The 25,111-nt window shown below is 44.9% G+C and overlaps 1 protein-coding gene across 3 annotated transcripts in view; it reads right to left on the reverse strand.

Moving 5' to 3' along the window:
- Positions 1-25,111, reverse strand: part of Susd1 (sushi domain containing 1) — a 121,635-nt gene that overhangs the window by 62,141 nt on the left and 34,383 nt on the right. For all 3 annotated transcript variants that reach the window (XR_009591006.1, XM_060381138.1, XM_060381139.1), the window contains exons 6-8: positions 14,641-14,820; positions 4,942-5,039; positions 3,738-3,924 (exon numbers count right to left, since the gene is read on the reverse strand). Coding sequence is in view for 2 of the 3 variants with exons in the window: in XM_060381138.1 (XP_060237121.1) it covers positions 3,738-3,924; positions 4,942-5,039; positions 14,641-14,820 (465 nt within the window). In the remaining variant the exon portion in view is untranslated. The remainder of the gene's footprint in view (positions 1-3,737; positions 3,925-4,941; positions 5,040-14,640; positions 14,821-25,111) is intronic.

Raw genomic sequence — 25,111 nt, forward strand, 5'->3', positions numbered from 1 at the left:
CTTTTCAAGAGTTGTCATGATCATGTCTCTTTATGGCAATAAAACCCTAAGGTATGTATATATGTATATGTATGTGCATATCTATCACACTAATGGTGTGATGTAATGCAATTATAATTAATTCTTAAAAGGGGAAATCAGCACAGCAATTGTGCAATTAATCAAAGTAAGAGCAAAGAGAACATATATTAGCACGTTTTAAAATAACTATTTAAGCCAAAGAAAAATCAGCACAGCAATTAAATCATGCCTTGAAAGCGAAGAAGAGAATAACTGACCGTGTCTCAGGAATTCTCACAACTTAAATCTGTGAGGGAGAGGGAAGCCTTCAGGACTTTTATCATTCAAAGGAAAATGTGGGAATGTGTTGAATTTTGCGTTCGCTTAAACAATGTTAAAATGCTCTGGGCCAGATGACACATCTCTCATGCCAGGGCTAGTGAGACAGAAGGCAGGAGGGTCAGGAGTTCAAGGCTGGTTACATCATAAGTTCAGCTACATAATAAGTTTGAGGATAGCCTGGGCTACATGAAACCATGTTTCAAAAACAAACAAACAAACAAAACCCCAAGAACTTACAAACCTAGCAATAAAACCAACTTAAGAAAAGCCTGGAGAGGAAATAATGAAATTTAGATGAATTTAACTAGGTAGAAAAGGGAAAATACAGTTTAGAAATCAGAGCCCGTTCTCTGGAAAAGAGACAGACAGCCTGGCTGGTGGTTAGGGGCACTGGCTGCTCTCAGCATGCACATGACGGTGCCCAGCCTTGTTCCAGCAGGAAGCTCTTACCGAGTGTAAGCCAGCCTTGTCTGTGGAATGAGATCCAAGACGTCCAGGGCTGCAGAGTGAGGTCCTGTGTGTGGCAGGTGTGTGTGTGTGTGTGTGTGTGTGTGTGTGTGTGTGCGTGCGTGCGTGTGCGTGTGTCTGTGTGTGTAAAATGGAGGAAGATATCTAAGGTCAATCTTTGGTGTCCACACACGCACAGACAAATAGGCAGGTACCCCACCCCACCCCACCCCACCCCCACATTTTAAAAAAATTCTAGAAAACATTAACTGACAAAAGTCATGGGGGAAACTGACAAAGGGGTCAACAAATTAACTTTTTAAAGAGGTGAGACATAAATGATCCTGTGAGCAAATCTGTCTAATCGTGATAGAAGGGAAAATTCCAGAATGATGTAAACTTTTCCAGATCTGTGGACTGTGTCTGTGTGTGTTTGCATGTTTATATGATGTGTGTGTGTTTCTGTGTGTGTGTTTGTGTGAGTGTGTCTATAGCTCCTTGTTCATTTGCTGAGAAGTAGCATCACCTTGATAGCAAATCAAACAACAGGATGTTCAGGACTGAGTGACAGTCCTTTGCAATGATGCACAAATGAAGGCTGGAGCAAAGCTGGGGTATATTCTGCCTCCAGCCAGCATGCCTCCATATAACCCCAGTTCTCGCCAGGTTACCGTGCAAGTGTAACCTATTTCCACTTAAACTTCCAACAAAACAGAGTGGTACAGAGACCAGGGACATCACACGCCAGCCACAGTCATGCCCTATGCTTCTTATCTACAACTTCAAAATCTAGAAAATATTAATAAATAGCATCAATTAACACGAACTCACTTATGAGCACTTCTTCAAAGATAAATTTGATTTGCGGGCTTACAACACTAATGCAGACCACGGCTTCCACTGCCTTGAAAATAAAATTTCCTTAAATTCAGTAGACCTTCCCCATACTGCCCCATGCCATAACTCGCTCACAGCCAAGGTGCAAAGCCAGGTCTATCTGATTCCCAAGGGCACATTTTCCCCCAGTGGAAAACTCCTTGAGGGGCAATCAGTATTTGTAAGAACGGCTTCCATCCTGACTCAGGGACAAATGTGTTTGAATCCTTTGATGACCCCCTTCAAGTAGACATATTCTTGAAAGCCCACAGGAGTTCACTCGCTACAGTTTTCCTACTTAGTTCTGATCTTTTCTTCACATTAAATACCTGAAGTAAAATAAGTTTTATTCACTAAAAACATTCTAAGAGGCCTAACTTCCTAGCTGGCCTTACATTATTTCAGCAGGCAAGCTGTCTTATTATTCGTTTGATCTTAGGTTGTCATATCCTGGTGAATGGGGCAGCAATATCCAAGGAAGATTTCCTTAATGGGACATCAAACAACTAGTTACAAATAATCAGTGGCACCAACTGCTGCTCAAAGTTTAACTTTAAAGTATTATTAAATACAAATTCTTTTTTAAAAAAATGTTTTAGTTTTTTGTGTGTATGTATGTGTGAGCACATGTGCGTGACCACACATAATGTCCAGTGGACATTGGAGCCTCTGGAACTGGCGTTCAGAGTTGTGAGCTGCCATGTGGATGCTGGGAGCTGAACCCCAGAAAGGAGAGCAGGCGCTCTTATCTACTGAGCTGTTTCTCTGGTCCTGAAGTCTCTTTGGGAAAAAGAACTGGCTTGAGCTGTGGAAACAGCTTAGTTGGCAAAGAGCTTGCTGCATAAGCCTAAGCATCCACGGCCACACTGCTCTCCCTAATCGAGTCATCTTTTTTAAATCCCACAACAATTACATGCAGTGGTTTAGTCCTACTTTTTGCATACATGCTTGCATATGTGTGTGTGTGTGTGTGTGTGTGTGTGTGTGTTCACGCATGTGAGCCAGAGGTCAACACTGCATGTCCTGAATCATTCATGTTGTGAGACACTCCCTCACCGAACCTGGGGCTGACACTTTGGCTGGCTGCCAGGGACCCTTCTGTCTGCCAGGGCTGAGATTTCAGGGCTCTTAACATAGGCGCTGGGGACCCAAACACAACTCTTTATGCTGTGTGTCCAGAACTTTACCAGCTGAGCCATCTCCCAGCCTTATTCCTCCTCGTTCTGTTAGACAGGGCCTCACTTTGCATCACTGGCTGGCCTGGAACTCACTCTGTAGACCAGGCTGGCCTGGAACTCACTCTGTAGACCAGGCTGGCCTGGAACTCACAGAAGCCCAATTAGCTCTGCTCACAGAGTGCAGGCACACACTGCCACATCTGGCTCTTGCTCCTACTTCTTTTCTTGAGGTAGGTCTGGGGTGATTTCGGGACAGGGTTTCTCTGTGTAGCCTTGGCTGTTGTGGACTCGCTTTATAGACCAGGCTGTCCTGGAACTCATGGAGACCCACCTGCCTCTGCCCCACAGAGTGCTGGGATCACAGGTGTGCACCACCACACCTGGCCTGTTTCTACTTCTTAAAGCTCCTTTGGGTCCATTCCCAATTCAACAGATGGACCCTTCTGTACCCTAGGGCTGCCTTCTAGTCCCACTTAACCATTGCTACCCTGACTAGCCAGCCAGACCAGCTCATCGGAAAGAATTAGCTGACCTTTCAGCCTCTCTGCTCTTGCTCTTTCCTAAGCAAGGGAAAGAAAGGCCTGTTGGGCTTCCCAGCAAACATCAGCTGTAAGACCTCTACTCCTGTGTATACCTGCAATCCATGACATCATCATCTAGTGTCCTTTCTGTTACCACCCATTACTCTCCAAGGACTCAGCTGAGAAACCATCTCCAGTGCTGTTCAGCTAGATGACAAGAGAACAAGAGACAATCCCACTACACCTGCTCCGGTTCTCCCCGTGGAGTAGCTTCATCCTTCCACCTACACCAGCAGAAATCCCCTGCCCGTTGGTTCCCCATATCCTGTGCTCAGAATCCCCTAGGAGGAAATGCCTCTTCCCGCCTACCTACCAGCCACCTGGAATCTGAAGATGGCGGGCACAGAATGCCAGGGAGGGGCTGCAGAAATGCTCACGGTGGAATGGGTACGGTGTTGAAGGTCGAGGCACACTTCTGGGGTCCTGCTGTCTGTGGTCACACTGAGTGTCTCCTCCTGAATGGATTCCACAGCATCTGGCTGCTGTCTTTCAATGTGTATCTTTAGAAGAGAAAAGAGAAGGGAAAATCCATGTGACTCTGGTCAGAGTGACGATACTTCACCGTGCTGAGCGCTGATTCTCTGTGGCCTCATCTTAGAAACTGTAACCAGGGAAGAGTGCCAGCTCTACCATGAGGCCCTGGTTAGACACAGTCTAATCAACCCAGGGACTATTGACTCCTGAGCTGTGACAGGAGCGAGAACTCTGGGAGTGCCACAGATGATCAACCGGAAAAGGAGGTTCTGCTACCCATCAGCATATGCTTCTGGCCTTGCTGGGGTGGGGGTGGGGGGGTGGAAGACACAAGTGCCTGCAAACCACCACTACCGAGAATAAACAGAGGCATGTCCCCGCCATCACGCTCCGGGGGACAGCATATACACCAGACGCCTTAAAATCCCACCCACTTTTTAAAAAGGGCAATGGAACTGGAAAACCATTAGACAAACCACATTGGCAGCATTAAGCAGTATGACCTGGTTGTCATTTTCCTAGTTATAGAAGTATCATTGTTTTATCTTCCTGGTTACCTATATGAATAACAGCATGCAAGACCTGTTAAAGAAAATAATTCTTTCCTAATGAAGGGAGGTTAAACGTAGATTCTAAACTTGTCTTGTCTTGGTGTTGGCTCTAACTGAAACACCAGTGTGTTTGCAAGAATCTTTGTTTAAAGAAGTGTCGCAAGAAACTTTACAAAATGAAGGAAGTTCACCTCGACTTGAACATACAAGCAAGACTGCACACCAAGTCATATACCAAGTGATTACCTGTGCTGTTTTATAAGTTAAAATAGATAGATGGTTACTATTCATTTGCAAAGAAATGTGGTTTCAATTTGACTGAAGGAAAGAAGGGAAAGACAGCAGAAGGGAGGGAAGAAGATGGCATGCGTGTTTGTGTGTGTGTGTGTGTGTGTGTGTGTGTGTGTGTGTGTGTAGCTCCTATACAGGCAAGTCCTTCTGGCTCACACTTGCAGCTCTGCATTGCAAGGTAAAGCAGCTCACTTTACTTACCTTGTACATGATCTTGGAGCTTACTCTCTCTGGGCTTATTTGCCACCTCACACAGGAGTCATTAAACATAGACACATCATGAATTTCTATCGTTATTTCTAGAACAGAAAAAAAGAAAGAAAGAAGAATTGACTCATGAACCACACCAGCAGGCTTTAGGGAATCCTGGTGGACTCAGGGCCTTTTCCAGCTGGTATCTCTGCCGCTCACCAGTCACTCTCTGGTTCAGATGAGGCACTGAGCAATCCCAGCCATCCCAGGTGGTCCATCTTGAACGAGCCTGGCCCACTGCCTGACCAGACAGAAAAGGAAAAGATTACTGCCTGAGGGCGGGGAAGAGCTCCAACTGTGATGGGCCTGGCAGGCCACTGGATGCCACTGGTGTTCCACTTGCAGGCTGGACCACGGCCCGGAACTGAGCTCTTACTGGAAGCTTCCTCATAACCTCACAGGGAAGACCTGCTTCGGCCTCCCTCATCCTACCCTGGGTGGAAAGCATTCATTCAGGTGACTGCTATTCCCTAAAGGGAAGTGGCTCAAGTCACCATGAAGGATGAGCCCCCAGGAAAGCTGAGGATGACCTGAGTTCCCCACAGAGTTCCTGATGCCCCTGGGACTCCTCTAGCAGAAACCATGCCATCCTGGTGGAGTGGGAAAGCAAGATTTCTCTGGGTTCTGCTTCTTCTAGACAACCTGCACTTCTGATTCATGTGATAAATCTGGCAATGTGGAAAAACGCACGGGTTTCCTTAAGTGACATAGTTGCCAATGGATCCAGCCAGCCAATATTCAGCATGGCATGGGAGAAAACCTACCTTTTCATTTCTTAAAATCAAATTTGCTACAGATAAGTAAAGCTATTTCTATTTGCAAATGACATGATCTTATATGCAGACATCCCTAAAGAATTCAAACCTTAAAACAACAACAACAAAAGAACCCCACAAGCCTAGGAGGGCTAGGAAAAGAGTTCAACAATGCTGTAGGACACAAGGTTGATAAGCATTCTGTACAGTAAATGGATGATTAAAGGATAATCAAGCAATTTCTTTTATAATAACGTCAAAAGGAGGAAAAAGCAAAGCAAACAAACAAACAAAAACCCAAACCCTTTAAGTTAGGCATTGCACTATCACCTTTGGAGACAAGAATTCTCATTTCCTCAAAAAGGAATATTCTACAGCCCTATTCAAGCTTTCCTGTGGTGCTAATGCCTCACAGGTTCCTGGGGCTCATGCCAGCCCGGATTCACTTTGACAACATGACTGTGTCTTGCCTCTTATTCTGGAGTTTCCTCTTTGTAGCTCATGCACTCCAGCCCATGAAGTCTGGAAGGGGAAAGGAGTTAAATCCCCTGGAGACAGGAACTAGTGGACAGTCATTGCCCCTCTCTCCCAGTCCCCAAGGCAGGGCCTTGAGTGACTCAGTGTTCACAGCCTTTCAGAATGCTGCATGGCACTGCAGCAGTTCCTTCTACCCAGGGGAGACCAGGACGCGGGAGCACCCTCACACTGGCTCTTTCTTGCCCTCAGTTACTCCTCTTGGTCCCTGATTCTTCTTCATGGGATCTTACTCCTGTGACATAATAATACAAACTTCTGGTTCTGTCTGGAGAGAAACTCAAGGTAAGACCTCCATCAAGGGAAGTGGGAAGGGCTGCTTGCCACATAAGCACAAGGCCTTGAGTTTGGGCCTCAGAACCTGTGTTTGTTTGCTTCCTTATTTCTTTACTGTGATTAGCCTGATGGGCCACTGGCTGCCACTGGAACCCACTCAGGGAGGCTGGAGCAAGGCCCCGAACTGGGATTGGTGTTGCGTGCTTCTAACACCAACACTAGGAAAATGGAGGCTGACGGATCCCTGTCCCGTCGAGCAGGTGAGCTCCAAGTCAGTGAAAGGCTTCAGTTCAACGGCTCCAGTTTGGTGCACAGCACCCACATCAAACAGTTCACAACAATGCATTTGTGCCACCGCAAGGGATCCGACACAGGCACCTACGGCCGCTGTACACAGCCACACAGAAGTGCCATTGAAAACAGTAACCTTTTAAAACTAAGAAACAAAACAAACGGAAATGCGAATGATAAATCGACAATTGTTTACCTCAGGAATTACACTCCCTGATTAGCTCCTGTTTCTCCCCATATAAATCTGTTCTCAGCCACTAAGAGGGAAAAGGAGCCTGAAACTTAAGCATCTGTAAGGTTAGCACAAGTCTCCTGTACAGAACCAAGGTCAAATCTGGATTCACCTAGTCTACTGATCTCTATGTTCACCCATAATATATTTACTAACTCATTCCATGCTGGCATTATCTAGACCCTGGGTCCCACCACGCCTGTTTTCAGGTAAATCCAAGCTACATATTAGTGAGAATAAACTGAGGCTGAGAAAAACCACACATTTCTGTAGAGATATCAGAGTATCAGCTATGAAGCCTAAAATAATAATAATAATAATAATAATAATAATAATAATAATAATAATAGGTTTCTACATCATTGGTCCATCACAGATAATGTGAAAAAAGAATCTAGTTGTCAGCATGAATAAGCAAAGAAATGTAACGACCTTGTTGGTTTACCTCCTTGGGAAGCAAAGGTGATGCTGATACCAGCATATTAGCCGGGGTAAAATTCACGTACTGAATTGTACTGGCCACTGCTGCTGCCCTTCAAAGCCCAGGACCGTCAGCATGTCTGCTCACTCACACAGCCCTCTGATGGTGACTCAGCAGCTGTTCCAGAGGAACAGTGCTTCCCCTCATCTTCTTCCTGAGTTGCCAATAAAGCAAACAGCCTTCCTATTTGGGGTGCCTGTATTACCCAAGTAGAGATTAGAAAAGGGTTTCCTGTCTTGTTCTTCCTTTTTGCTCTTTCGCTATGACAACTGCAAATGACATCTCAAAGATGCCATCTGCCTCTAGCCTGTGCCATGCTCTGCACAGATGGGACCAGATCTGATTATAGAGACGCCAGATATCCCATCCCAAAGAATAGATGTCTTTTCCCACCAAGTACCGACAAACAAGTTGAAAAGACTTACAAAAATACCAGGTGTTAAATGCCTGCATTAATGCTGCCCTTTGAAAATACAGCACTTGGTAAAATATACACTAATTTTAATTATGCCAATAATTGAAAAACACTTAGGGGCTGACAAGATGACTCTGTGGCCAGAGGCACTTGCCAACAAGCCTGATGACCCCCACATGTGCACAGCAGCAAGCATGCACCCCCCCACACACACACAACTAAGTAGACAAATGCCATAAAACCTGAAAAGAAAGGAGGAAGAAATGGCACGTATTAAAGTCCTGTTTGGACAAGTCCTTCTCCATTTCCTGCTCATGGCTCACAGAATTGCTACCCAATGCCAAGCATCCTACCATGTCAAACACTGGACTTCGAGGAAGACTAGACCAATAGTTCTTCCCCCAAGGACCATGTTGCCTAAAGGAAGGAGCAGACATACACACAAGCAAATTGCAGCTCAATAGCTTTGTCCCAGGCTACATGCAAATATGGAAGGGTACAGAGCAGGAAGACAGCAGCTCTCCCTGAAGGACCTGGGAAATTCAGTTTCATGGTGGGGACAGCCTTGGAAGATAAATGGCTGCAGAGCAAGGAGCAGGAAGAACAGCAAATCTGAATATCAGGCCAGTGAAAGGGGGAGGCAGGGAGGAGTAGTGAGGGGGAAACGCCAGGGGGAACGGAAGTGAGGCTGCAGAGGAAGCACAGGATGGGGAAAGGCTTTCCTACCAGACTGAGGACAGACGTGTCCCTGAACAGAGACAAGCTGCAGCATAATGATGGGGACATTTTCCATTTGGAAGGAAGCACTAGACTACAGAAGAACCGGAGGTCATAAAGTAGAATATAATGCTATTTACTCAATGACAACTATATGTCAGGCTCAGACTGCTTCTCACAGTCCTGCTCTCATTTTCCCAGCAGTCATAAGCAGCAATAATAAAAACAATAAGGGTTGAACATTTATTGAGTTAAAACTATGGACCAGCGATTATGCACAGGACTTTACCCTTCCACATAACCTGATGACTGGACATCATCATGTTCATTCTACAGTCCTGAGGCTTCGATGTTAAGTAACTTGCAAGGGTCAGACAGCATGAGGGACCGAGTCCAGACTCAAAATTAGACGGTTCAGACCCTGCCGCTAAGAGCCTTTGCGCTGAAGTAGTTAAGAGGCTACAAGATGAAATTGGGCTACTTTATGAAACAAGAAACAGTTCTGAAGAAGATGAATGGGAGGTGAGGGGGCAGGACAGAGGAGTCCAGGCTGACTGCCAGCCTTGGAGCTCAAGAGGCTGAATGAATGCCCCTTCACTGCTCTCCTCAGAGACACAAGAGGCAGAGCAGGCCTGTAAGAGAGAGCAAAGAACTGCACTGAGGACACGTGAGGTATGAATTACCTGCTGACTGTCCAATGGGAAAATAGCCCTAAAAGCCATGGATCTGTGGTGGGCGAAAGTAAGACACCCAAGTAGGTCAAGGAGAGGGCATCAGTGGCAGCGCACCAAGAAAACTGATATCCAAGGAGTCCCGGGGACAAGGGCAGGAAAGAGGCAGGAGGGGCCACTAAGAACATATGCCCAGGGAATGAAGGAAAGAAAGGCCATAAGGGGTGTGGCCTCCTTTCATCTCGTCTTCCTCACTCCATCCAGGTGGGGAGGGTTTAGCTGTCATTAAGGCCAAGCAGCAAGGTCAGCCTCCCTGTTTCTCATGCTAGCAAAGGCCGCCTCCCTCTCCCCCACCCTTTATCTGTTTTTCCTTGATAAAATGCCACTCCGTCATGCTTATACTTGGGGTTTGATCTTGGACAGAAGCAGGGAGAGCAGGTCTTGCGCCTGTCCAGTTGTAGGACATATAAACATCTCCAATTCGACACAGAAAAGGGCCCTCCAAGGTCCTACTGAATCTGCACTAGATTTGGGATAATAAAGTGCTCGGGTTTCCTTTACTTTGTCCCATCTGTGATGGGTGGGAGTACTCACACAAATATACCATGTGTGCACATGTATAATATACATATAAACACATGTCTTTATACGTGTGTGCATCTATGGATTTTGGCAGCTGTTAATACCTAGTATTTCTCTCTGCAGCACTTAACTGTTTTGTAATTACTTATTAAATGTCCCACTTCTCAGAGTGAAACTTTATCATAGCAAAAACTGTATTTATCTCTCTAAAGTTAACAAATGCCTAAGACAACGACAATCATAAAGCATTTTTATTTCTGGTGGATCGGTTAGATGAATGGATGGATGATCCACAACATTGAAGTAAGAGAAGGAGAAGGACAGAACATGAATTTAGCAGTTAGGTGGTCATTCATAGGGGAAGGGAAATGGATGCCTAATTTCCCCGTGGCAGGCTGAGATAAAAAGGGAAGGAAAGGACTACGCGTACCTAGGTTTTTCAGAAGACTCTGTACAAGGTTGGGGGCCAGTCTAGGTTACTCTCTCGATTTACAATTTGGGGCCCTTCTTTACTTTTGAAAACACTGCAAGAATAAATTCAGGTGGGTAAGTTCAATATCATTTCCAGTCTAAACAGTTTCTGATTCCAAAAGAGAAACAATAATCTTATGACTCAGCTCTGAGGCCAGTTCCAAACAGAGTGCAAAACAAGCACACTTTGATGACAGCAGCAACAAAGGCGTTGGCTACAGTCTAATTTTTCCCTTCGTAGCGTTACGTTCTAAGTTCAAGTCATGTAAAGTGGGTAAAAGTGGCATGCCTAAGTTCCTAAGGTGAATTACATATGCACATGGACGCATATGTGTTTATTTGGGTATTAATTTCTTTATGCACATTAGGAAAACTACATCTAGTTCATTAGAGTCATGATATGCCACATTTTACGAAGACTCATTGATTGGTGCATTAAAACTACAAGTTCAGATTGTTTGTCAGGCATATTTGTCTATAGACTTAGCTGTTTGGAAGGCGATGGCGGGAAGATCTCTTGAGAACAAGAGTTTGAGACCAGCCTGAGCAACATAGCAAATCTCCATCTCAAATGTGCCCTTATGTGTGTAAAATGTGTATGCGTGTGTATTGTATATGTAATTTTAAGAAACAAGCCATGTAAACTATGTCAAAGTTCATCCGGCTGGTATGCAAATGGTTCAAGCTTGGGAGAGCAGGAAGTGTGGGACTGCAGGGCTCCCAGATTTGAGTTCAAATCATGACTCCATCAAGCACTAGTTACAGAATGACCCTAAGAAGATTGCTGAACCTCCGTGAGTCTCAGATCACTGGGCTATGAACTGAAAATACCTGCTTTACAGGTTTTGAGGGTGAAATGAAATCAAACATTAGAGGCCCCAGGAGAACTCTGGGTATGCAAGCTGGTGCTCAGTGAGCGCAGCAATAATGTTGGGGATATACTGTACACATATCCAGACCCAACCCAGCCAATGTAGTCATGCACATTTACCCAGTCAATCTTTTCCATTTAAAACGTACAGAGCTGCTGTAAGTGAGCGCTCACTGGGCTGGCAAGGAGGGTCGACCACCAAGGAGGGACAGAGGGTAAGAGGAGCTTTTGCGGTAGTACCGAGAGCAGGCTATGGGATCAACAGTCTGTGTTTTAACAAAGTTGTTCTCTCCAAGAGCTAGAGTGCTGGAGTGACCAGAGTGTCAGCCTTGTAATTATTAACCCAGACTCCAAACATGAAAGACAAATGACCTGTGCAGAATGGAAGCTAGGGGCAGCCTTATCAACAAGGGATCAGCCTCTTTGATCTTGACGGAAAACTGACTCACTAATGTGAAGCTTCCACCTCAGGTTTTTCCAGACACTGAAGTAGTTGCCTAATTCCCAGCTGTCTGGAGTTGCCAGTTCAAACTGGCCTTAGAGAGAAAAAAGTCCAACCTCCTTCGGCCCTAGGGAAAAAAGTCCTATCACCTTGTTAGAGTTTATACTCCATTAAAAAACATTACAGATCTGTGCCACCAACACAGGGCTTCACAAATACTTTAAAGTAATTAAAAACAATCCATGTACAGAGAGTTTACCCAGTTTGGAATAAACCACAGAAGAATAGAAAGAGAGGTAAATGGAGGAAGGATGATAGTGGGGAAAGAAGCTGAAAGTGAACACTGAATACAGTAAGTATGGAATAGACGGGGGTGTCCAGATGCCAGTAAAGACACTGATGAAAAACAGGGGGAAGAAGAAGAGGGGCAGCTAAGCAAGAGCCATGACAACCAGAATCTCCTCGCTCCATTTCCAGAAGCTTCTCCAGCCCGCCCTGCCAGAGAGGATCTGCACAGAAGCATGAATTAATCAGCGTGTAAATCACCCCCTTTATCTGAGAAAATCGAATTTAGCTGCCAATCCTGATTGAGGGCACACAAGCCTCCTCACAGAAAGAGCCTAGCTCCCAGGGAGAATGCCTTTTTCTCTCCTGAAATCAAAGCTTGCATAAGCCCATGAAAACAGCTGCAGCTGGAGCCACAGACTTAGTGAAAGGTGGAGGGCTGAGGACAGTAATTATAATTAGCAGTTATATAACATGTTTGTTCTTCAAAGTGCTGTACAAGGATCGGCTAATTAATAGCTTACTGTGCCCCGTCCAGCTCCCCTGGTTTTTCAAGTAGTGACTAATCCTTGTGCCCGCCACTGGACTCTGAACAGTGGCAGCAGAGACAAATGGCAAAGGGGCCACAGCTATCCCCAGCTCCCTAACAGGTGATTCCTCAGGGAACAGGTTTCTGGGAGAAAGCAGTCTCCCTTTCTCCAGCTAAGTCCTAGAGGTGCTGCTAGAGATGCGGTCACGAGCTAGAGAGTACGTTAGTCTAGTTCAGTTCATCCGCAGGGAAACCAGAAGCCCCAGCCCTGAAGCCCTCGGTCTTGCTGCTGGCTTGTCCTTGCTCTTTAGCTCAGCCAGTGAGACCTCTGCAAAACAAGGGTTCTCAACCTCTGTGTTTCCTCACTCTCTACCCCACATCTTTTGCATTTATAATGGTGATAACTGAAAGGAAGAATTTTCTACCCACTCCAGGGATTTCTTACCCACAGGATCCAGCAGTCTATGATGCTTTGAATTTCTTTGCAAGCCATTGCAGGGACATATGAATATGCATTTCTTTGGGGAGGGGTCTGATTCTTCTACCTCATTATAAATTCCAAAAATGTAGAGCTTCACACATAGGGCACACAAAATACGTATCTTTGGGATGAATGGGTGAGCAGCATGGATATCATCAAATTTCTGTCTGTCAGGGATGGGGAGATGACTCAGTCCACAGGTGCTTGCCACACAAGTGTGAGAAGCCAAGTTTGACAGCCAGAACCCCATAAAAGGAAGGCATGGAGGCCTACTCTTGTAGTCCTAGTGCTGAGAACACAGAAACAGGCAGATCTCTGGGGTTCACTGATCAGCCAGATTAATCTAACTGGTAAGCTCTGGACCAATGAGAGATTTTGTCTCAAAAAAAAAAAAAAAAAAAAAAGTGGCTGGACCCCTAGTAACAACATCTGAGGTTGACGTCTGTCCTGAACACCTACACACACATCCAAATGCACCTACAGAAACATACTTACACACACACACACAGAAAATAGAATTTAAAGTGCACCTATATATATAATAGAATATTTCTCAGGTAAGGAAATGACATATCCTACATTGGTGGTATACCCTAAAAATACTATGCTAAGTGAAATAAGTGACACTGAAAAAAACCCTCAAGAACTATATGATTCTCCTCCCATGAAATGCCTACAGCTGTCACAGTCCTGAGAGACAGAAAGCAGAATGTGGGCTACCACGGTCTGTGGGGAGGAAATGGGAAGCTCCAGTTTTAAAAGACGAGATGCTCTGGAGACTGGTTACACAACAATGCACACATACGTGACGCCAGTGACATATATATGCAAAAAGAATCAATACGATGCATTTTTTATTTTGACACAGTTAAATAAAACAACTCCTTTGGTCATCTTTTGTCTGAAAAGCCATCATGTTATATATGTTAAGAATATACTTCTGGGGCTGGAGAGATGGCTCAGAGGTTAAGAGCACTGCTTGCTCTTCCAGAGGTCTCGAGTTCAAATCCCAGTAACCACATAGTGGCTTACAGCCATCTATAATGAAATCTGGTGCCTCTTCTGGCATGCAGGTGTACATGCAGACAGAACACTGTACACATAATAAAAATAAATAAATATGTTTTTTAAAAAAAGAATATATTTCTCTGCTGGGCTTCGTGGTATATGCCCGTAATCCCAGCACTCAGGGAAGCAGAGAGACAGGCAGATCTCTGTGAGTTCAAGGCCAGCCTGGTCTACAACTCGAGTCCAGGACAGCCAAGACTACACAGAGAAATCCTGTATTGAAAAACAAAACATACAAACAAACAAAAAGAATATACTCCTCCAAGAAAATGATTCATAAAACAGATTTTCTCAGCTGGCTAAGGCGAGAAGGCAAACAAACAAACAAACAAAAGAAACAAAAAAACCATAGTGAATTATGGTGTTTCAAGAGATGGCTGTGTAAAATATTTCATTTTCCCAGCCCACCTTCTAAACCATCACGAGTAAGCTGACAATCCTAAAGCCAGATGCCCACCCGCACAAATGGCAGAGGCAGGCAGCTTACACTCCGCCTGCTCCGTGCTGTGTCTCAGGTACCAGGGGCCCAGCAGGAAGGAGTCTATACCTGTGCATGTGTACGTGCTTTCACTCCAGGAGCCTTTCTCTGTGCAAACAGAAGTGACGTTTCCTCCAGGACTTTCAAAGCCCTCCTGACAGACATAGTGAGCCACACCCCCGGGGCTGGAGCTGCGATTCCCCACCAAGATGGCGTTCTGAACTGCCGGAGGACTGCCACAGCTGATCTCTGCAATGAGAGGTAACAGGACGACAGGATGAGCCGGCTCCATCCCTGCACGATGGAGGCACAGAAACAAACGTTTCCTGATGACAGAGGCCCTTCACTTGGGAAACGAGAAAACACTCCCTCAAATAATTCAAATGTGATTATATAAAATCAAGGTTGTCTGGAAGCATAGGAAGCCGGTGAGCCTGGATTTAATAAAATTTTCAAATGTACACACAGAAAAAAGAGCCAAATTATGAGATGGCTTATGTATAGCGTCTATGAAATAACACTTAGGGCTCTTTAGAACTCTTTACTATGTATCTTCAGTTCCTTAACTCATGAGTGGATGATAGTGCAATTGTAGCAACTGTTGTCAACTGGACAGTAAATAAAATATTACAAAATCCTTGACATTCTCAAAGCAGAGCAAGCACAAAGTGTTTGTCTTTCTACACTCACATCACGAACAGCCCTGGGAGGGAAAAGCCACTTGCAAAGCAGCGGACAGATCAGAAAACATTAAAGTGACTTGAAGTTTCTTTTCTGCAATGTTTAAAGATAGTGGGCTGCTGGGCATAGTGGCGCATGCCTGTAACCCCAGCACTCGGGAGGCAGAGGCAGGTGGACCGCTGTGAGTTCGAGGCCAGCCTGGGCTACAAAGTGAATCCAGGACAGCCAAGGCTACAAAGAGAAATCTTGTCTCAAAAAACAGCAACAATAAAAAAGATAGTGGGCTATTTACACAGAACTTTACACAGAAGAAGAGCATGACACGGCCATTTCAGATCCAACTAAAGCAGACTTCAGAGCACAAAAAAGTTTTCTTCAGAGACTTTTAGCTTTCAAAAAATCTTGTGTAGCTCTTCCAACAAAAATTCAGATGTACTTAATAAAATATTGACTTAAAAACTACTTGTAAGCCCAGCACTTGGCTGAGGTCCGGCAACTGAAGGTTCAAGGACAGCCTGGGCTGCAGAGCAAGATGCTCTCCAAAACCAAATGCATGCCTAGTGAGCAGACCATTTCTCCTCTGCCCCTGCTGTCTGCATGCAGACAGTGTTCATGGCCCTGAGCTTCGTTCAGTTTTCTTCTTTACACTTCACTGATGGGGATGACTCCAATGAGGGGTTCACTTCTAGATCTAAGCCTACTTTCCCAACATCTTTTTGGGGCCTCTTTGAAAAATCATTTTAGATAAAGGACATAAAACATACAAATAAATATGAATGAATACGCAGGTCTGTCTTAATACTGAAACACCAGAAACAACTCAGATGTTTATCAAAAGAGAACTGGGTGCTTGGTGTGGTGGGCCGCCTATAATCCCAACACCCAGGAAGACAGTGACGCCAGCCTGGGCTGCAAGAGGCCCAAGAGGAGACAGAGGAAATTAGGCAAATAAACTACAATGCTCCTGAGCAGTCATAAAACGACCAGAAAGATCCATACACTAGTGAGAGACAATATCTGTGACACACTAGTGAGTCCACAGGTTTCATCAATACAATACCCAGATGTCTCTTTTGCATGGTTTTCCCTTTCTTTGATTTCAAAATTAATTACATACATATGCCAAGTAGTGGATTGTACGTGCATTTCAAAAATACATAGGAACTTGAAAATGCTATTTATTGTCTGTTAATAGACTCTTACAGTTTCAACAACAACAAAATTCAAAAGTAACCCAGTTTGACAAGAACACAAACCAGAAAAGGTCTAGATCTTCAGAAATGGAGCAGACAGGTCTTGGGTAAATCATGGATGAACAATGAATTTGGCAAGGTACACAGATAAGTGCTATTTAAACTGGACGACTTGATTTGATATTCTTAAATGACTTTAAAGGTTGAGCAACATAAGACAATTAGCAACAGAAACAGTTCCAAAGGTTTTCAGTAAGCAGTGAGGTTTAACGGACAGGTGAAGCTAAATCTGTCACTGATGCAGCAGTCAGCCGTTCACAGGGTTAACGCTAGTCAACAAAGAACAGCAATAAAATAGGAGGTCTGGGACTGTAGTTCACGTGGCAGAGTGAGCTAGTAACACACCTGAACTTCCATCCCCGTCTCCTACACCACCAAACAGAGAGTAACGGCGCATGCCATCACTCCCAAAGCCGCCCTGAGCAGAAGGATCAGAAGCTCAAGGTAAGTTTGGTAATGCATGCTTTTAATCCCAGCACTTGGGAAACAAAGGCAGGAGGATCGCTGTGAATTCAAGGACCACCTGTTCTACACAGTGAGTTCCAAGCAAGCCAGAGACATGAAACACTCTCAAAAATAAACAAATAAATAATACAAGTTCAAAGTCATTCGGTCTCAAAACATGCACACACAGAGAGAGAAAGAGAGAGAGAGAGAGCAAGAGCAAGAAGAAAAACTATAAGAATCCCACAGGTAATCAGCAATCTCAGCTGCACCTAAAAATGAAAAGGGAAAAAATATCCTTGTGCTATTCATTTTGATTTCAAGTTTTCTACTTCATGTGTAGAAAGCCAGGAAAAGCTGCCATTCCTGACATCCACACCTTTAAAAATAAATATTCACTTATTGAGCTAAAGCATTCAAAATAAAGAAGATGTACATGACGCTCCCACATCCCCCTCAGCCACGCTTGGCTGTAGGGACAGGTAGCCTCAGGAAGCCCTGCTGTACAAGCTGTCAGCCCAGTCACCTGGGAAGGTGAGGCAAGAAAGGCTGTCTGAGCTGCACTGTGACTTCAGGCCAATGGGAAAATAAAAACCTTGTTGCAAAATAAGAAGTAAATGTGGGCCAGGGTTATAGCTCAGTGGTAGAATGTTTACCTAGCATTCACAAGGTCCTAGGTTCAATCCCCAATGCCAATAACTGAATAAATGAATGAATGAATGAATGAATGAATGAATGAATGGAAAACATGCTGGAGGAGGAAGCTTCTCTTAAATCCTTGAGGCAGAATTGGTGGAATTTGCTCTTCTCTGCCTCATTACAGATGCTTGGGCTTGTTGTAAGGCCTAGAATTACTTTCCTAAGAGACTCTTTCCAAATAAGAGTCTCATCTGTTGCCATTGGAGTTATCCAAAGATCTGTAATAAGTACAGTGGCCAAGCCCACCTCATTGGTTTCCTGACTGAGATTTAGCTTTCAGTCAACACCAACTCAAATCACAGGCAGTTGTGGGCCCAGAATGAGGCAGTCCCTTCCTAGGTCCCATGTTTGCTCATAGGGCTCTGTTTCTTTTCATGCATGTTTAACAGACACAAGACCCCTTGGCCTTCACTGCGTTTTTCCAGCAGCAAATGTTTACTAGCCCCACACATTGCAGGGCATCAGTATTATTCGTGTGCACATGAACAGTCAACCAAGCGAGCAGTTAATGCTTTCTAAGACTGTCCGGTCACTCACACACATCTAATTTAAGCCAGGATTCAACTAGAACATGTAAGAGAAGAAATTAAAAACAAGGGCTGAAAATTGAAACACTAATGAAGAACTAGAATTGAAAATACTGCTTTCAATGTGCCTTCATTATGGACTCCTAAAGGTTTCAATGGTGGTTAGGAAAGAAACCCAGCAACAGATCATTGAATTATTAGAGGAATGTATGTTCTAAGAGAATGAGAGTATGGAAGACAACGAGGTTGGTTTCCATCTTAAACATATTCACAAGCGATGAAGGGCATGATGGCTTTAGCTGTGCTTGCAAGAAGCTTATAATTAATAGCTAAAATAATTACCAGATTGATGGGAAATGATTGGCGTGGTCGCTAGAGAGGAAGATCAAAGGCAGATGGTACCTCCAGCTCTGTGAGTTCCCATCACTGAGGTGTTCGGGCTGCACAATCCCTTGGCAGAAGATATTTAGAAAAACTGTATGATCTGGACGGCACACATTGTGCTGAGCATTCATCAAGAATCACCCAGGGGGTGTATGGACGTGTGCGTGTTGGCTATTGGGGCTTTAATGTGCAATGGCAAACATGTAAGCCCCATGTCTGAAGCCTTTTTCTCTCAGCCAGTGGCACTGTCTTGGGAGCTTGCAGAACTCTGGGGTGTGGTAAGTCCAAGGCGGGAGACACATGCTACCTGGCAAAGGCCTAGCTTCTGGCCCTGCTTCGAATCCCTTCAGCTCTCCAACCCTCCAATATAGAAGGTATGCCACCAGCTCGTGGCTCTTGTGGACAAAAGTAGCTACCACGCCTTTGACACCGTAAAGGACTATTTCCCTTGAAACAGGATCTAAAATAAATCATTCTTTCCATAACTTATTCTATTAGTTGGTTTTGTGGTAGCAACCAGAAAAGTAACACAGAAATCAGTGCCAGGAAGTGATGTTGCAGCTGTAATAAAGTTGACTGTGTGGTTCATAGGCCTTCTGAACTAGCATTTTGGACAAATGTTGAAGAATTTGAAGCTCTGGATTAGAGAAGTCTTAGGATAGAGCTTAATGGGTCATTCTGGCGGCAGCTGGGAAGACCAGAACACCAAGAGAAATGCAGAGAGCTAAGGCCCAGACCATCAAGCTTCAGAGGGCAGGGCTCCTGTGGAGCTAGGGGCTATTTGTGTCACAATCTGTTGAAGGGCCTAGTTCTACCCGGACCCCAAAAGTTTGAGTGAGGCTGAATTTGAAAGTATTATATTAATTTGTTTGCTAGAGAAAGCTTTTTAAGATGTCATAACATCAACGGTGCCGATGCTGCCTTTCATTTATTCTAGCTAGATTTATAGTTAGACTATAAATATAATACTATAGAAAAATATTATATTATTTATACATACAATATTTGAGATTGAAGAGCAAAGACTATACTTTCAGGGATCGTTCCTATAGCTTGTTACTAGAGATTTAAAAGCAGAACAGAAAGAAGTGTTTTCAAGTGTGCTCTTGGCAGAGAAAGGGAGACATGCGGGTGTGGACAAAACAGTAGTTGTCAGAAGAACACCATTAAAATGAAGCCTCAAACTCTGGGTAAAGGCACAAAAGACGTGGTACCTTTCCGGGTGAAGGCTCTGGGATGTAGAACTGCAAGCTAATTTTAAAGCGTGCTTTTGTAAGGAGAGTGCCTGTGGTGAGGGAGGGAGTGCGCGAGAGCAGCCACCACAGGATTCCCTGCCCTTGCTCAAACAGGACTGCCTAGGAGATGTTTTTCCTGGGGTCAGGCAGGCAGACGCTAGGAGACCAGTACAATTATAAACAAAGGCCAGGATTCATCTCCAGTGATAGTGGAATTTGGTGATAGTTCTGCAGGCATGTAGAATGCAAATGTTCTCGGCTCATAGAGGCTTACATCAAGATTTCAGGAAAAAAGGCAGAAAGGACAGACAACGTTTGGCAGGGTTAGATTCCCTGCCTGGGGCTCCTGAGTGGGCTGAGCATGGAACTGTGATGGCTATGGTAGACACATCAGAAAGGTGGCTGTGTGCAAGTAACCAAGTAGAGCTTGCCCAGGGGAAAGAACGCACGTGCCCAGATGATGTTACCACAGGCCCTGAAAGCTGGACACGGCACTTTCCCTGCTGTGTTTCAGTCTTGCTTTGCTCTGGCCTTCCTTGCTATCACCCAGTTTCCCCCTTTGGGATGGGAAGATTTACCCTCAGCCACAGTACACTGGAAATACGTATGCATGTTTTGACTTCACAGCCAAGAGTATGCCTATAGCTCAGAAAAGACTTCAGAGACTCTTGACAGTGTTGAAACCGTTAAAACTATAGGGACTCTTGGAGTTGGGCTAAATGTGTTTTTAACTGTATGATGGTCATCATGGGCGCACTGAGGCCAGAAGTAGAATATCATTTCAGTGTGATATGACTCCCTTGGGCTCATATGTTTAAAGGCTTGGTCCCTGGCTGGTGGTACAGTTTTGGAAAGCTGTAGAAACTGGAATGCAGAGCGCTCCTGAGTGACATGGGCCTAGACCCTGAGGATTGCAGACTGGTCCTGATTCCAGCCCTGATTCCTCACCTTTGCAGATACAGCAACCGCCCACACAAGCTCCTCCTCCTGGGGACCAGCCTCTTCAGCCTCCCAAGCCTTCCTCACTGGGATGGACTCTACCTCCCAAAGCACGACCCAGGAGGAACCACTCATCTCTGACGTTGTTTGTGCCAGGTGCTTTGTGACAGCATTGAGGAATGTTAGCTAGCATGAAGAAGGGCACCCTGTCTCTACCCAGACAGAACTCTCCTGGTTCAGCTGTACTTAGCAGGGGTCCTGGATGCACACATTTTTATAAGACTCAGCTGATTTTGCTGTATATCCTCAGCAAGAATTTGGGGTGAGGTTTTTGTTTTTGTATTTGCTGTTTTGATTTTCCTCGTGGGTTGGTTTGTTTGGTGTGTGTGTGTGTGTGTGTGTGTGTGTATTTAAAGTGTCTTGATGTGTGGACCAGGCTGTCCTGGCTAGAGCTCAGAGCAATGGACTCTGACTGATAGTCACCACGTGACTATGGGCTCAAACACTGACTACTACTCACCGCACCACTGCACACTACAGACCGTTTTCTCTTCATAAAGGTGGAGATGTCTCAAGAGCATAACAGGCATCCAAAGTCACAGATGTTCACACAAGAGCTGCTCCATCTGACATTTCCCAGTTTTTTCCTCTCTGCCCGTCCTTACTATTCCAGAAGCACTTTCTCCCTAGACCTAGGAGGATTTTCTCAAATACTAACACTCCAGGACTGACAGAGCTGTGAGTGACGAAAGTTCCCTCCACTCTTCCAGTCTGTGCTGATTTGTTCAATGGTGTGCCTGTTTACTAAGTAACTAGTTCATGCTGGTTGTTACAGCACTGGACATGATGGACAAAGCTGCTGCTATCACAGAACCTAGTGGGTCAATGGACAAAATATATATATATATATGAGAAAAATCAGACTGTGGTAAAAGTTAAGCATTAAGTAAGATAATGTGGTAGCACACAGAACTTCCAAAAGAAGATCAGGGATAATCTTAACTCTCTTCTTTAGGACCTGAGGGATGATCCATCCCTGTACAGGACTAGAAAATATTTCGGTCAAACAAAATAAGCCCAAGACAGTGAATGCGGACTCGGATGCGGGGGGGGGCGGGGGGGGGCGGGAGGGATCAGTATGCATAGTTGGTGGGAGTGTAACGTAATGCAGTCATGGAGATAAGTACAGAGGTCCCCCAAAAGCTAAAACAGAGCACCACATGGTCCAGCTAGACCGTTCCTGGGTACATGTATTATAAGAACTCTAAGTCAAAGTACTACAGAGATGCATCCTTGTTTATATTTATCGATGAGCTCCCTGTAATAGTCAAGCATAAAATAAGCATAAGTGATGGAAACACACACAGAAAGACAGATTTGCACATTCAATGGAGAACTATCCAGCCTGAAAGAACAATCAAATCATGAAGGCTCCGGGGACGCCTGGAACTGGAGATCACGTGAAGTGGTGTAAACCATTCTCAGAAAGTACCTCATGTTTCCCCTCGGACGTACAACCTACAGCTTTTAAAGGATGTGAAGATAGAAGGGCGGCTGTCTGAGAAGAGATGATGGCGGAGGAAGAGAAGGGGAGATTTTTTGAGAAGGAAGGGCACGGGGTGTTTGAGTATGATCGAAGGTCACTTGCCTCGGGCCCCAACAGTTTGGTAACAACACATAAGTAGCTACTTTATTTGTAGCCATCACATTTACCCTCACAGAAACCATGCGGGGTGGATGGTTTCTTTCAGCATGGTGTTTGCTGATAAGAATATGGAGTTAGAGCGTAAAATACACTTGAAAGTCCCGCTGCTAGTCAGTCACAGACAGAGGCCACAGTTGCACTACACTTCATGAGTTCCGTCCAGACACCTGAAAATGAAGTTGTTCACTCCAGGTCCTGGATAGGACAGACTGACAGGACAGCTAACACCTGACATGAGGCCGCAGGAAGGTGCATCCAGACCTCCTCACTAGCCTCCTAGGCCAGCCTTGTCTCTGAGAAATTTCTCAGAGCAAAAGAGTTCAGGGAACAGACCTCCCAGCCATGGAGACTTCTCCACCTGAGCTGTGTGCTGGTTGAGATTTCCTCTCACCTGAAAACCACCTCCTAGAAGGAGGAGGGAGGCTGACAAGACTCAGGAAGGTTGAAAAATGACCAGACTCGTGAGGCCCTGCCCAGGCTCGCATAGACAGGGACCCTGCAGTTAAGGGCAGACTTTTCGGTAGATTGGTCTGCGAGTTAAGCGGAAGTTGGTTTTCATGATGGCTACAAATAAAGTAGCTACTTATGTGTTGTTACCAAACTGTTGGGGCCCGAGGCAAGTGACCTTCGATCATACTCAAACACCCCGTGCCCTTCCTATTCGGGGGTGAGGTTCTCTGTGATGGAGCTGCCTCTAAGTCACCTGTGCTCCTGTATGTAACACTCCCAACTCTGCTCCCTGCCCTCCCCACAAAATTCTCACTGGTTTGCCAAACTAGACGTAGACGGAACCATTTCTTTGATCTGTCACGGGTGCTTTAACTGGGGTAAAGAGGTGTTTGCTCATATAACCCCAAGAAAAGTCACGCAGTACTGTAACCCCTGAAACCTTAGTGCTGACGTGTGATATGTGGTTCTGGCCCGGGTCTTGTCTGTGGCATGGCCTCCTGCCACAGATGTCTTCAACAAGCTTGGGGGCATCCCTATTAACGGCCAATTCAACAAAGGTAATAAAGATAAAATTCTATATTAAAACCCTCTGAAGCTCCTACTATCACAGGGAAATAAGCATTAAAACAGTCCATATGCAAAGGAGAGGAGGGCTAAGAACACAAGTTTGCATGGCATATGCATGGGGCTGCTCACGAAAGCACATGTTTCTCTGGCTAATTACATTATTAAGTAACAAGGCCTGAACCTGCGCCTGGAATACAGTCAACTAATTATGAGCGCGGCTGGGCATCTTCCCTTAGTCTCCCACTCTCTACAATTTTATTTGAATACTCAACTTCAAAACAGGTCTCCCCAGTTGGGGAATGTGAGGTGGAAGTTCCAAAGGCAAAATTTGTAGTGGAAATTTGTGTCTCATCTTGAGGTGCAATCTTCTTTCTCCCCATGAGAATAGTCCAGAAGGGAACCCGTCTGATGAAAGGTATAGGCGATTTACAGCATCTAATCAAAACCAACTGCACCACAATGTCACCCACATTGGCGGCCGTTCGTTATGAACACTGACACAATAATGGGGGTTGATGATGGAAACAGCAGAGTAATGTAAAGCTTCCTCTAAGACTGCTTAATGATCAATAAATCATAAGCTAAGAAAACAAAGAAAGTGACCAAAAGCGCCTATAAATTGTGGCCAGTGTCTTGCCAACCCCAGAAGAATGGATCATAGAGCTATTCCGCATATTGCTACAACTAACTCCCTCCCCTCCCCCACAAAGTTCTTCTCAGAAGGCCAAAACTCTGCAAAAGGGCAAAAACAAGTGTGCAAACTGAAAAAAATCATATTAAGGTTGGTTTTCCCTTTTATCCAGCAATAAACAGAAATGGCTCTATCATGCTTAGGATCAAATCAAGTTTACAAGGCGCCTGGAGAGCAGTGACTGCAGGGCTCAGCAGGGCCCACATGGTCTAGGCAGGCCCGACCCCAGCGTCCACACCGCCCTTGCATTTTGAGTCAGATAACAGAACACAATTCCTATACTTTGTGGGCCGTGCCTATCATTCTGCAGTTGTGTGAGCTACAAACCCTGTTAAGGGCATTGACCTTGTTGTTATGGTCACATGTAAGTAATATGGTCAAAGGAGCTAAAGCCTGTGACAGACAGCAGCACGTTCTGAATTCAGCTATGTGTAGTCAGACCCTCCCTGCCGTGCTGTTTCGGCACTACATTGTGTCTATCCTTAGGTTGGGGCTTAGGATATAATGTCTCAGTATGGGGTGAGTTGGATTAGAAAATGTTGTAACTGGTAGAGGAAAACGAAAGAATTATTCTAGGAACCTCTCTGTGCACAGCAGCTTATTAGCTGCTTTAACCAAGCTAATCAGCTCATTAGTACCCAAAAGGCCGATTACCCATAAGGCAGAAGGAAGAGAAAAATTACTTTTTGACATATTTTGTAATCTCAAGTCTTCTATCAGCTTTGGCCCTGACAAAACAATGTATTTTCTTCAGCTCATGTTCATAGAGCTCATTTGGAAGAAAAATTTCCATTTCACACAATAGCACTTACTGTCAATAACTAGTGTCTAGTTTGGAAACAGCTAGAACTGAGACACCTCAGAGGCTGCGGGGGAGGTGACAGACTGGGTAACACAGTATGGGCATGCTTGTCAGGACCGTCTCTCTGCAGAGGTGATAATCGGTTTTAAGGCTTTTGAGCTGC

Source organism: Meriones unguiculatus, chromosome 3 (genome assembly GCF_030254825.1).
Source record: "Meriones unguiculatus strain TT.TT164.6M chromosome 3, Bangor_MerUng_6.1, whole genome shotgun sequence".
In the NCBI taxonomy this organism is placed as follows: Eukaryota; Metazoa; Chordata; class Mammalia; order Rodentia; family Muridae; genus Meriones; species Meriones unguiculatus.